A 14,543-nucleotide genomic window follows, 5' to 3' on the forward strand; every position below is an offset into this window, starting at 1 on the left:
TTGATCCAATGTCTCACAAATCCATACATGTTGGTGCATTGGAGATGACCACTTGGTAGCCTTTATCACCTCCGCCAAGGGAGGAGGTTATGTTTTCGTTACCGTTGGTTTGTGTGTGTGTTTGTTAGTTAGTTAATTTGTCTGTGTGCAAAATAACTCAAAAAGTAGTGAACGGATTGGGATGAAACTTGCAGGAAAGGTTGAGAATGACAAAAGTAACAAACGATTAACTTTTGGTTTGTGGAATTTATGAAGGAGTTTTGATATTTTGGCAGGTAGGGTCAATGAACTTGGGAGTTCAGGCTGCGCGTATTTGAGGTTTGCCTGCGCGCACTAAAGTGCGTGCTCTAGTTTCTGCTGGGGCGAGGCGCGCCGTGCAGCTGAGGGTTTATGACGTAACAAAGGCTTCTATATTGGGAAATCAGGCAACTTTCAGCACACAATGCTAGAAGTACATATGGGTGGAAATCACTGATATATCTCTATGGAAGGACAAGATCAGTGGTGAAAATGATTTGCTTGCTTGGCGGAGGTCTGCGCTGTCAGAGTGCTTCTCTAGTTGTTGTGTACTGATGCTGAATTTTGATCAAAGATTCCCGAAGTATATCATGAAGATGTGAGGAGAAAAAAAATATATTGTGGTTCAAGAGGACTTTATTCCATTCATATTGGGATCTATTTCTTTTTCACTTTCACAATGATATACATTTTTGAAGAACTCCTGATCGATGAATATTTCCTGGGCAGGTATATTTAAGTACTTGGTAGATGAAATATTACAAACGTTGGACTTTGATAGCATCCACACACTTTTTCTCAGAAAATGAAGATCACTGCCCTGTGAACATTAGGATATGATATAGATAAATGATGCTCCTGTAGCAGAGATGCCATCTAGTATCTTTTTATGATATTCAATATGTTATCTTCCTCAGCGATAAAATGAATTGGTGTTTAGATGGATAATATGTTTTCTTTTCCTTTGATATTCATAAATAGGTGGCTTTTACCATGCATCAGTAGTATGTTTTTGTTTTTTGTTTTTTGATATGCAAATATTAGCAGTCTTGCAGTAACACAATGAGGAAATGCTCAATTTCCTGCTGTTACACTAACCACTGATTTTTTTTTCCTTTTTTTTTTTCCAATTGTGGGCATTATAAGGGGGAATGGCGGCTGCAATAACAGATTTGGTTGGAATGTATAACCCCATATTTCATGTGATATGAACTGTGTTTGCTTGTAGGATGGGGCCCTCGGCACCACTGAAAGGCTGACAAGTACACTGGAGGCTATCCAGGGGGAGGGGCAGCCATCAGCTGACAAGATGCAATGGTCTGCCTCTCTCCTGCTGCAAGTCTGCGGTAAGAGAAAAGATTGAGATACGAATTCACGCATGATGTCTTGTGTCTGTATGGTATCTTTGTGATGTCATTTAAACTCATGCATCGGATGGATGATAACAGTGTTATGACAGGTAGGATGTAAGGTCTATCACTATTACAAGTGATGTAAGGTCTATTATATGTTATATATTTTCATTCCAAAGAGTTACAATCTGTATTAAAGTGTGATCGGCTTTCTCGGCTTTTAAAAATTGACACCTTATGTACCCCTCTAATGCAGTGTAGTTGAGTTGCTAAGAGTGGCATGCTTTTTCTTGGTTAATACAAAGTGCAAAATAGTGTCATAAAAGCATGATATAATGTTATGTTCCCTCCCATACCATTCCTTTGTTCCTCCTGCAGATAATGTTGTTGATGCTGCCATTGACAAAATGGAAACTTCTGACAGTGAATCCATGACTCTCAGAGACGTACAGGTGTGTAATATGGATTTGACTGCACTTGTGTAAGCAAAATATTGTAGTTGACCTACAGATGAGAGAGGCAAGCTTCAAATTACCCTGCAGGCAAATATTCCCAGCTTCTATGCCATACTGTTTACATTCACATTAATCTCCAGGCAGAAGTATTTGTGTAAATAATCACATTGTACACATTACCCCACCCCCTTTTTTGAATGCTGTTGTAAATTTTTATTGTGCATAATTTGTTCTACACATAAAAACATTTTCTTATAGCTTGTGGGTCACAAGATATTGTAATAACAGTACTCCTCAGTATGGCGTACAACACAATATGCTGACTGCACTAGCAGACAGCTTTGGAAAATCCTTCTTTGCAAGCAATCAGTAACCCCATAATATCCCATGAGATGTGACCAATGTAAATGAATGCATGAAGCAAATGTATGTAGAAACAAAGCAAAACAAAATGCTGTACAACTGATGGTCAAATCAGATGCCTATGATTAATTTTTGCTTGTTAATTTGATAAATTTTAAGTTTGTCTAGTGTGATACTTGTGTTGCTTGTTGCTAAAAGGCAAAAGTTTATCAAATGATTTGATGGGATGTGTTTGGCTTTGATCAATCAGTGAAATATCATAGTATACAAGGTGTACATCATTAGCCCGTTGAGGACGGACTGATGTTGCTACAACTTACATTTCCCATAGACACTTGTTCGTGTATACTTGGGGCTCGTCCTCAACAGGTCAAAAATGCTTTGCATAATCATGCCATGAGGGAAAATAAAAAGTCAAATCAAATCATCTTGATACACCCCAATGCCAGTCTCAACAAATGATTCATTTTTCTCAATCATGATAGAATGCTGCAGTGGAGAACACCCTGCAACGGTCAGTCACAGTTGTGGACAAGGTCACCAAGGTCATCAGCGATAACATCCTGACAGGCGAGGGCGCTGTCACTGTAGATGCTGGCAACATAAGGGTCAAAGTTCAGCAGACAGAGAACAGGGATGTGGAAGGTACAGTTTGTCTGGCGCTCATGAATATGACACTATGAAATAGGTAGACATACACATAGAATCATGTTAAGGATTAAACTTAATCTTCTTGCGTACTAGCTGTATACTCCGAATATTTCGTGAGGTTTTATTTTGGGGAATTTTGCTAATCTAAATACACGCAAAAATAATGATCATTCACTCTGATTGCGATATGAATGCACATGTACTTTTCTCCGTTCAGTACTATACTCCACGATCACGAATTTAACCACTCGTGAAATTATCGGGAAATCCGGACACGGAAAATTTAGTCTCGCTATTTAGCATGGCGTATGCAGTCTCTTTATTGTGTACACAAGTAGCCAGTGAGCTATGTTAAATTCTATTAATTGTATTTGACATTAAAAAGAATTTTGTACCATGTCATTTTAATGTATATGCAGAGTTGATTTTGATATGACTTATTTTGGCCATGACTATATGTTGTTGTTTTTTTCCTTTTGTGAAGCAGTTGACATTGATTTACTTTTTAGTCAACAAAACAAAATGCTTGCAAACATATAATAACAATGCAATGCTTGGAAATCAAGAAACATTGGCTTGCATAGATATTTGAAGATACATATCAGTATTGACAGCCAAATAATCTCATCGAAGGAAAGAAAAACTACAACTAACAACAAAGTAATGAGAAATTGATTTTAAAGGAGGCAGGATGTTATGTTGTCAAATGTGTGTGGGTAAACTGTCATGAATCCTAATTGCTTCTGAGCATCTAGTAAAAAAGGTGCGGCTATGAATTGTTGCCTGACAACCAAAGTTTCCGTCTTCTTATAACTAGGCAACTTTGAAGTGGAGCCAGGTTGCAGCCTGGATTTCCCTGCTGCTGAGAATCTGTTTGATACGTCGCAGGCTGCAGCTGGGGTACAGTTCAAGGTGAGATACGTCAACCATATATTGTAGACTGATAAATTTCACTTTGAACATCAACATTTTTGTCACAACTGATTGACAAATTGCCCTACATCAACGTGAATAGCACTGAATTGATTAGTCTCTTTTTATAAACATCAACAACATGAAAAAAGAAATCATGGGCGTACATGTACATACTCGAGCAAGATTCGAACCTACGACCACCTGATCTCCAGACAGGCGTCATCTCCACTAGACCACCGAGCTTCCACCCGACAGCAAGTGTGGATTCTAATCCTTATAGCATGCAGCGGGTACTGCATAATTAGTCAAATTCGTGAAATTCTTCTGTTGAGATGTTTTCATTGCAACTGATTGACATCGATGTGAATAAGCACTGATTTTAACATTATTGTCATTCAACTGATATTTGTTTCTATCTTGATTAAGCCTGAGTGACTAGCATGAAAGGGGCATTAGTGAGGACAGTTCAACAAGTTGCCTCCCTCCCAGATATTGCCATTGATCCTTTCCACTAGATTGTCACATGATACATCATACATACTTGTTAAGCAGTGGGTTGAAGCAGTGTCATTCTCATCCTTTCGCAGGCAGTGATGTACCAGCCAAACATGAGGCCCTTCTCACAGGGTGCAGCAGAGATCAACAGCAAGACAATGTCCTTTGAGTTTGTGGCGGCGTCCAGCGGCCACGTGCTGGAAGTGAAGGACACTCTCACCCCAATCACCATCACCATCCCGAGAACTGTAGCGCCCTCTACGACTCTAGACAACGAGACGACAACATCCTTTGGAACAACCTACAGTGCGGGTGGTCCCATTGCACTGCATACTGTTGGTACGATCCTTTATATATTCCAAGAATGGTTCAATGTCATTGCCTTATGATACTGATGCCTTCATATGATACATTATGATGGCACCCTTTTGAGGGCCTTACCCCCTTATTAGAGCATTGAATAGATATAACATATATGCCCATCCACAATTATTTGACGATGTATTATTGGCCCTACATGCATTACGACCACATACTGTCAGTGTAATTTATAATCTCAAATATGTCACATACTTTTCAGATTATTGTTCCTGTGAGCAATATTTGCTTCCTTGAGGTGTTACTTTAATATCCTCTTTTAAACAGTAAGGAAAGAGAAACATATATACTAGTACTAAATTTGTTCTGAAAAGGTGCACTGACTTGTGCAATCTCAGCATCAAAACACTTTAAGACTATCTCAAACCTTTCCCTTTCATCACTTTCTTACTCTCTTCAGGCGATATGGAATTAATATTACCACTTAGTTGAAGCTAATCACCAAGAAGACATTACCTGGTACTGTAAAGCTAGAAATATTAATTGCATGAAATTTTTGTGAAGTGCCACTGGCGTTCCATGCACATAGTATAGACAAGCACTTCTGCATGCGTTTTAATTTCGCAAATCTTGACTCCTCATGAAATTCACAAAAATTTCATGCATGCGAAAATTATCAGGATCTGCCATCAAGGGTCACAGAGTGATTGAAATATCAATCTTTATTTTCCTTTTATTCTGCCAACAGATATACCAGAGGGCAATGGACTTGAGGTTGAAGTGCATTGCCTTGGATTCGGAGGGATGTTGACAGGGATACCGTACAACTGCACCCTTCATGTTATGATCACTACAACAGGGCTGCCAGAGATTGGTAAGGTCATATCTTTGAGAATGTGATGTCATGTGACTAGGATATTTCCATGTATGGCACACAAAATCATTCACGAGTAACCCACTCAGTAGAACCTCCTTTTTACCTTTTCAAAAAATTTCAGAAACTTTCTTTCATTTACATCTCAGCATTCTGCATTGATGCTCTATAACAGTTTACTACAGTGTACTCCTGTTACAACAAACACAGTTATAACAAGATTCCGGTTACAACTATTAAAAGAAAGATTCAGACCACAAAATTATCTATTCTATGTTTTTTTAATTAATATTTGTTTGGTTATAATGAAATTTTGATATAACAAAAGAAAACTGCCAGTCCCAAGAACTTTGTTTTAATGGGCATCCACTGTACTTGAAAAATGAGAGTCTAATCTTTCCAGATATTTTCAGTGTCCAATGTCATATAAAAACACTGTCACTTGCTTGTTCCTTTGAATTCATATATTTGTGAGTGTTTTTGTTTATCTTGGTGGCTGAGGAAGCAAATGAATGCTTATAAGCAAGAAGCCATAGAAGCGATGGATTGTAGTCTCTTCGTCAGCCCCCTTAATGAAGATAAAACACCTTTATGTATTAGGGGTAAACTGTTGCTGCAGGAGACTCAAACTAAGGACCTTTTGAATGAAAATCCGGCCTCACTGTTTCATTAAAGTTGTCTGCCCTGATGATTTCAGTAAAATCCTTGGTTTTGATTGGCTGACAAGCTCTGGTCACTGTACATGGTAATTGTCAAACTGATAACTTGTCAGGGCTGACAACATTCTTGAAACGGTGCTCTGGTAAACTGATAACTTGTCAGGGCTGACAACTTTCTTGAAACGGTGCTCTGGTTTTATCAACCAAGCCACGAAAGTTCTATTCTTTTCATTCTGTCTGCTTTGTGAAAGGTAGTTACATCATACATGAACATTTTAAGATTAAGATGAAATCCTGAGAATGGTATAAGCTTGACTATATTCTTGTCTCACATCTCTGCCAAAGAGTACAACATGTGGAACTGCACCCTCATCCAGACGGTCACTCTCCAAGATTACCCGCTGACCAGTGGTGGCCTGGGACTGACTGACCCCTGGAACGTCAGCAACTCTGTGGAAGTGGAGGGCGCCACCAAGTGTTTCATTGACAACCTGGAAGTGATGAGGTGAAAATCCTCACTTAACCCTTCCTGTGCTAGGGACTTTGGACAGTGTGTACAAGTTTATGGGATTTTCTGTGCCAGAAAGCTCTCAAAGCTTACAAAGGGGTCACTACCTCAATCAATCTTTAAATTGTGCAGGTATTATTCATATACAGCAATGCAATGACAGGTGCAGGTGTAGTAATATTGAGTTCAGTGATATTTTTGAAAATTAAAAATTGCCTATTCATACCAAAGGGAAATTCACTTCTAAATGAAAAACAAAACAAGACAATTAACATCAATAAATTGTCAGCTGAAAACCAGAAGGGCGCAATCACATTCTGAGATTTGAGCGTAAATGAAAAAATGCAATCAGTTTTAATGAAATAGGAAGTTTACTTAATCAAAAGTGGGTAGATTAAGCATTGTGACAAATATCAGGTAAAATAGTGCCCTTTTGGTTTTGATTGTTAACATTTTTACTGAAAATGAAAAATGATTTAGAATTCACTCTATAATAGGAAATCAAGCTCTACACCGTCATACCAATAACTCAATGCAGCCCAAAATTGCGATAACACCCTTTTGGTTCTCAGCTGGCAAAATATAGTTGGAATAACATGCTTTTAGTGTGTTGCAAGGATTTGTTTTATGCCTCCGCAACAAAGTGGCCGGAGGCATTATATTTTCGGGTCGTCCGTCCGTCCGTCCGTCCGTCCGTACGTACGTCCGTCCGTCCGTACGTCCGTCCATCCCGTTTTGTTTTTGTAGATATCTCAAGAACCGTGTGATGGTTTTACATCAAACTTGGTATGAGGGTATATCCTTGGGGGATAATACTTTGTGTGGATTTTAGGGTCACAGGTCAAAGGTCACAGGTTATTTTGTGAAAAAAAATTGAAATTTCATGTTTTTCTCCATATCTCGCAAATGGTTCAAGGTATCTTCATGGAACTTAGTATATATGCTTGTACCGATGGGCAGTGATTATCTAGGGAAGTTGGGGTCATGGGTCAAAGGTCAGGGGTCAAAGGTCAAGGTCAACTCCTTAAAATATCACTACTTTCCTTAAAATGCAATATGCCTGAAGGTTTTTTTTTTTTTTTAAACTTGATGTATGGCATGTATTACCCAATATATATTTTTGGGGAAGTTTCTTGCCAAAAGGTCAAAGGTCAAAAGGTCAAAGGTCAAGTGAAAGTGCTAAATTGCACCTCTTCCTCGAAAGTAACTCAAGGTATCATCATGAAACTTACATATTTATGCATGTTCTACCTAACAGTGATTCTCTGTGGAACTGTGAGGTCAAAGGTCAAAGACCAGGTTTAGATAATGCTATTTTCCCATTTGATACTGAAATTATACTTTTTCTCAATACCTTGAAAATTACTCAATGCATAAACTTATAAAAGGGTCAAAAGTCAAGTAAAAATCATCAGTTCCCCAAATACCTGCACTCTGACATGTTAATCATTCATCCAATTGAACCTAGTTCTAGGAAAGTGAACATTCAGCACATTTGTGTCAAACCTGTCATTTTAATATTTTGCCAATTGTGTGAAACTGTCATCACACATTGTCAAGACATTGTACTATAGACCTATTAGGAGAACCATGCATTATGGCGGAGGCATATCAGTAGCCGTAGCGATATATCTAGTTTAATTTTTTTTTTTTTTTTTTTGGCTCAGTCTATTGGAGAATGGCATGTACACCTCTCTGAGAATTGGACTGAGGGAACAGGTGGACTTGGATGAGTGGAACAAGACCTACTCAAGGACGCCAAATGCAACCTTTCTCTTCAAACGCTACTCCTTGAGCCCCACCTTGCACAGCTGTGCATACATCAAAGAGACTGATGAGGAGAGTCAATGGAAGAAGGATGGATGTCAGGTAATGAGTATTTTGAGACAGGAACATACGATGTACCATACCCCTCCCAAAACAGGTGATGTGACATTTGCTCTTGCGACAATTGCTCAGGTCTTATTTTCTCCAAGGACTTAGGGTTAGGGTGAGTGTTGTGATAGGGATGTAGGTTTAGTTTCAAGGATTAGGATTAGGGTTAAGTTTATGTTTGTTGGTAGAATTTATGTGTGGCTTTCCACGTGGGGACATTTCATGGGAGCAATTGTCGCAGGAGTAAATGTCATGGAACCCCCAAAACAATCTCCTCTGCTTGGGCCAACCACTGATTACAACCTAGTAGCTGTAGGCAACAGCATTCAATTGGTGTTGTTCTGTGCAATTGAAACATGAATACAATAACTCTTAAACCTTTATGTTCACAAGCATGTAGTAAAGCTTGCTATGCTTTTTCATCAGCCTCCAGTAGTCCAACCAAATCAAATTGCCATATTCCTGTGAGCATTTTCTTCTGACAGGTATTCATCATGTTAGCTACATGTTGTTATAACTTTTAGTGTACTTTTTCAAACCATGGAAACATGTTATGAAATGTGCTTGTGAAAATGTTCGGAAAAATAAAAAGTGATGGAAGCTTTGATACTGTTCTCTCAATCTCAGTTTCTTTCTTTTCTTTTAACACTTTCTCTTTACATGTATCTTTCTGTGTCTTCTCTCTCTCTCTGCTCTTAAATGTCTGTATGTGTGTGTGTGTGTGTGTGTGTTTTACTCTTTCTCTCTTTGTATATCTTTATGTCTGTGTTTGCCTTTCTCCCTCTTGCTATTTCTGTGTCTGTCTGTCTCTGTTTTAGTGTGTCTGTTTTTCTGTCTCTATCTTTCTCTGGGTTTTTAAGTTTATATCTGTCTTTCTGTTGACAGACAGACAGATAGACATAAACTCACAGTCTGTCTGTCCCTGTCTATCTCTATATTTTGTGTCTATGTCTGTGTGTATGTCAGTCTTTTTGTCTCTACTGCACTCAGTATCTCTCTGCCTGTGGAGTCACCAAATCTCTCTCTTCCTCCTCCTTCTCCCCTCATCCAGGTCAGCCCGGCCAGCAACGCCACCCACACGGTGTGCCTGTGTGACCACCTGACCATGTTTGGTGCGGGATTCCAGATCCCCATGAACAAGATCGACCTGACCCAGTCGGCCTTCACCAAGCTGCACGAGAACCCGGTGGTCTTTGCGTTCATGGTCTGCTGCCTCTGTATCTACCTGGTGGTGGTCCTCTGGGCCAGGAAGGCCGACAAGCGGGATGTCGCCAAGGTAACGGGACATCACGTCTTTGGAATAACGTGTAGCACATGACTCATAGGAGGGTCATCATCAATATTACTAACTTTTCCAACTTTCAGATATATAGATGTTTTACAAACATACAGTATGTGTATGTAAATTCTGTGTAGCCTTAGAAAAAAAAACAAATTGAAATGCAGAAAAAGAGAAGTTTAAGTAAAACTACAGGATAAACTACTTATGAATTCGTCCCCCAAATGATTTGTTTTAATGTGATTATTACAAATACACACTTACGTACGTGTATAACTGACATAGAGAGTGATATCATATCAATATCTTCTCCTGTCAGAGGAAAATTTTTCATGTACATTGACCATATCTCCATACTTTGATGAACATAGAGCACCACTCCCCCCCCCCCCCCCCAAAAAAAAAAAAAAAAAAAAAGGGTACATCTGCTTTTATACAGAGTGTAGAAAGGCATGTTGATATCTCGGCCAGCAGAAATGCAGCTCCCATACTTTTGCATAAAGAATAGTAAAAAAAAAAAAATCATTCTACCTACAATACGTAATACCATTGTGTGTGTGCCATAGCTGTTGTGTGTCTTTTCTGTAACAAAGGGATCGTACAGTTTTGGTTGAGACCTAATTTTAGGTTTCTAACATTTTTTGGTGAGATAATGAGAAACCTCTTATGAAATATGAAAGAGCATGTAATTCTATGAGGAATTCAACATTTATTTGATGAAAATTGGTTTTGAAATGGCTGAGATATCCAAAAAAGAGCGATTCCAATAAAGTGTGGGACCCACACTTTAATACGATCGCTTTGTTTTACTTTGTTTTTGGATGTTTCAGTCATTCCAAACCCGATTTTCATCAAATAAACTTTGAATTCCTCTTAAAATGGTATGCTCTGTACTATATCATAAGTGTTTCCTTGGTATCTCGCAAAAAGTTAAAAGCCCAATTCTCATCTCCACCAATACTGTACCATCCCTTTAACTCTTTATGTGCCATGGTTGAAACCCCCTCTGTGTCACATTATTCTGAGACAACAGCATAGTCATGCTTTGAGAAAACATTCTGATTTCAAATTTATGTAACTTCTATACAGATTTCTGTTAAGCTGGACATATAGTGAGCAGAGTTGTAGAGAAAATGAGAAGCTTTGCTTTGACAAAGGTTGATGAAGACTGTATGACAAATTGATGACTGTTTTTCTTTGAAATGACCAGTAAACTTTAGCTACATTACTATACAGGCATGACTTTTGCACACAAAACAGTGACAAAAACTTGAGAATTTACCCGCAAATCTATCAGGGAACACCGCTTGATATTCAATCACCATATAAAATGCAAGCTATATATGTGAGACGAGCGGAAGCGCGAGAAAAGCTTTCATTGTACTGTGGTATTTGGCGATTTATCGATCGGTTTAGGCGGGTTTGTGGGTTTGAGCAGAATATGCAAAGTTGGCACGCCCGTCGACTGAGTCGGACATGCAAACGTGGCACATAAAGAGTTAAAGATTCATATTATACTTTGCAGGCTGGAGTAACTCCATTGGCAGACAACAAGCCTGGGGATCGCTTCCACTATGAGGTGACTGTCTTCACTGGAGCTAAGAGTGGTGCAGGTCAGTGTATGGAGCAGTACCTAAAATGTTTGAGTGACCCTTGCCAAGGATGTTATGTTTTTGCTTGCATTTGATTGTTGTTGTTGTTTTTTGGGGTCTGTTAGCAATATCACTCAAAACAAGTGACATACTGATGGTGAGGAAATTTTCAGATTTATCATGTTTAGAGGAAAAGATGATTTCTGATAGTGGTTCAGATCATGATCAAAATCCAGGATTTTTAAAAGGATGCATCCAAAGTTGAATGCCATTAGTAATCTTGGCAGGTGCTTGCACTCAGTCTGCTTATATAAGTTGTCAAAGTAAACTGATGTGAAATCTGTAATTATGTCCTTGGGTTTATTGAGTATGAAAAAAAAAAAAAAGAACCCAAAGCTTTGAGAAATGCATCTAATGGAGTTTACTGTATGATCTACATTGTATTACAGCTGTTGTAGCTCACACTACTTGTACTTATCTCGCTAATTGCACATTCAGAAATGATGCCTCACCATAACTGTCCTTTCACATAGCTGAGCATGTGAAGTGTTAAGATTGCCTTTATGAATATGAGATTGTAACGGTTCACACAATTTACTGAAAAACATGGAATTTGACCAAACCTGATGTTTTAATAATAAGACAGTAATGCAATAGAGCATTCCTGAAAGCTGCAAATTAATATTTGATAGATTGTTAGTATGTTCATTCTTAATTCACTTGAGATGACTTTACATCAAAACAAATATTCTCAAGTCACAAGCAAGCATGCTCAGTATATACAAAAGAGATCATTAGTCCATTTATATGATGATGGCATTTACTCTCTTGTAAACAGGCACAACAGCCAGAGTGTCCATTATCATCACGGGAGATCACATGGACAGTGGAGTGCGCTTGCTGCACGACCCGAAGCGGCGCCTCTTCGAGAGTGGTGGTACGGATTCCTTCCTCCTGACCTCGCCACGGTCATTCGGGGACCTCCTCCATGTCCGCATCTGGCACAACAACACTGGCAAGAGCCCTGGCTGGTTCCTGTCCCGACTGGCGGTCAAGGACTTGGTGACCAACAAGATGTTTTACTTTATGGCCAACAGGTGGCTGGCAGTGGAAGAAGACGATGGCTTGGTCAGTGCATATGCTGTTTCAATATTTTTCTTAACAATGCATAGAATCACTCTAGCATGCTCTTCTGTGTAAGGGATTAACTTTTTTTTTTATCAAACTATGTCCAAGTTATGATCGTACCAGTGATATGGTGAGAATTTTAACAAAGGAAAATTAGAATTGTGTTGTAAGGTTTCCGATTTTGTTTTCCTAGAAATACATGAAGTTCTTGTTGGAAACATGTAGAATATCACATGCCAACATGATTTCCTCTTGTCATTAAATGTTTTATCAAGCAGCCTATTTTTGAAAGTCCTTAACATTTTTTTGAAAACTTCAGTCATGGATACCAGCTTGCATCAGAAGAGCTTAGATTGTTGTGCCTTTGAGAAAGACCGTGAAATACTACTCAGTGCTAATTCATTTCTTATTAGTTCAGCTTGTTCTTTCAAAGCTTTGATGCAGCTGCTGTAAAGGCATAAAAGACCCACTGATATACATGTGTTGGCTATGTTATTACAAGTTGCACAAATTTTAACTCAAAACAGCTAGTATATGAGAACTTGAGAAGAGATTTTCAGTAACTTTTCTCAAAGCTATTAAAAGCCAGCTATCACATCTGCCATTGTCAATTGTGTGATGCAACAATAAAAAGTCCTTTGCTCATACTAGAAGCAACAAGCGCTATTCAAATATCCTTTGTGGATAACAAAACAAAAGAAAACATTTCTTTGACAGATTGACCGGGTCATCCCAGTGGCTGGCCAGAGTGAGCTAACCACCTTTGGCCATCTCTTCTCCACCAAGACGAGGCGCAACCTCAGCGATGGTCACCTCTGGTTCTCTGTCTTCAACCGGCCGGTCAAGAGCCGCTTCACTCGTGTCCAGCGCGTATCCTGCTGCCTCTCTCTCCTCTTCTCAGCCATGATGGCCAACATCTTCTTTTACAATGTGAGTTCAACCAGTGGGGCTTGTTATACAATTTAGTACTAATTAACATAAATAAAAGATTTTTGATCATCTGATGAATTCTTCATTTGATTGCTTTCGTGTCTATTGTATTTGGTTCCAATTGTTGTTGGTGTTTTTTCTTTCCTTCTTGACCATCAATAGCAAACAAACAAATAAACAAACAAATGTGAGCCATCAGAAAGCAGCAAAGACGTCTCCATTTAATTTACGTCTTCATGCTCTTGTATCAGATTAATTTCACTGGAAGCGGGAGTCAGGTGGCATACAAGATCGGCCCCATCAGCTTCTCAATGGGCGAGATCGTCATCGGCATCATCAGCAGCCTCATGGTCTTCCCAGCCAACATCATCATTGTCCAGATCTTCCGGCTCTCAGCGGCTCCACCCAGAGATGCCAAGGTTCATAATTGCAAGCCACTTCACTAGCTAGGCTCTGTCATATTCCAAAATCTGCTTGAAGATCTGGAAAATGAAAGCAAATGACTTTCAGATTTTTGCTCTGTTCCCTCTAACAGCCTATAATGCCTGAAATACCTGTGGCAACTCTTCCCTGAAATAACTGAAACATATTGACCCTTCTAGTGGGAGTGCTTATGTGTACATGTATGTGTGTAGATGTACATATGTGACTGGCGACAACGGTTTCAGGCAAAAGTCAGGAATTTTGAAAATTCATTTTTTCACTGAATCACATTGCCCATTTCCTAAGCTTTGCATTGATATAAAACACTTGTATTCTTCGGCACCATAAGTGGGCATAGAAAGAGCAATAAAATGCACTTTTTAAGTTGTTAGCCTGACAAAATTGCGAGAAAACATGCTTTGAAGATTCACCTCTTTCTCAAAGACAATGTCTGAGCGGCGATGCGAGGGGAGAATCACCCATCCGTACGATGGTGCCAATCGATGTTAAGCTTCGCCTCTAGCAACCACATCACCTTCTGATTGGCTCACTGAGAGAGTCAAATTTCCCGGGCACCTTCCTCGGAGCTCAGCGTATGGAGCCGAAAAACAATGCATTTCGCTCGGGTCTGTTTACCAGTACGTCTTTCAAGATGGCGAATACAATAATTGCATGTATGGTGTACATGAACATGTGTATGGTTCACAC

At 39.2% G+C, this 14,543-nt stretch overlaps 1 protein-coding gene across 1 annotated transcript in view; it reads left to right on the top strand.

Moving 5' to 3' along the window:
• Window positions 1-8: 8 nt before the first annotated feature.
• The window catches only part of LOC140231743 (polycystin-1-like protein 2), a 20,623-nt gene continuing 6,088 nt past the window's right edge, over window positions 9-14,543 (top strand). The window contains exons 1-14 of the mRNA XM_072311895.1: window positions 9-29; window positions 1,247-1,364; window positions 1,749-1,822; window positions 2,674-2,833; window positions 3,657-3,751; window positions 4,342-4,588; window positions 5,316-5,441; window positions 6,446-6,605; window positions 8,276-8,477; window positions 9,535-9,759; window positions 11,288-11,375; window positions 12,193-12,482; window positions 13,200-13,412; window positions 13,664-13,831. Of these exons, the coding sequence (XP_072167996.1) occupies window positions 9-29; window positions 1,247-1,364; window positions 1,749-1,822; window positions 2,674-2,833; window positions 3,657-3,751; window positions 4,342-4,588; window positions 5,316-5,441; window positions 6,446-6,605; window positions 8,276-8,477; window positions 9,535-9,759; window positions 11,288-11,375; window positions 12,193-12,482; window positions 13,200-13,412; window positions 13,664-13,831 (2,187 nt within the window). The remainder of the gene's footprint in view (window positions 30-1,246; window positions 1,365-1,748; window positions 1,823-2,673; window positions 2,834-3,656; window positions 3,752-4,341; window positions 4,589-5,315; window positions 5,442-6,445; window positions 6,606-8,275; window positions 8,478-9,534; window positions 9,760-11,287; window positions 11,376-12,192; window positions 12,483-13,199; window positions 13,413-13,663; window positions 13,832-14,543) is intronic.

Source organism: Diadema setosum, chromosome 8, assembly GCF_964275005.1.
Source record: "Diadema setosum chromosome 8, eeDiaSeto1, whole genome shotgun sequence".
Lineage (NCBI taxonomy): Eukaryota > Metazoa > Echinodermata > Echinoidea > Diadematoida > Diadematidae > Diadema > Diadema setosum.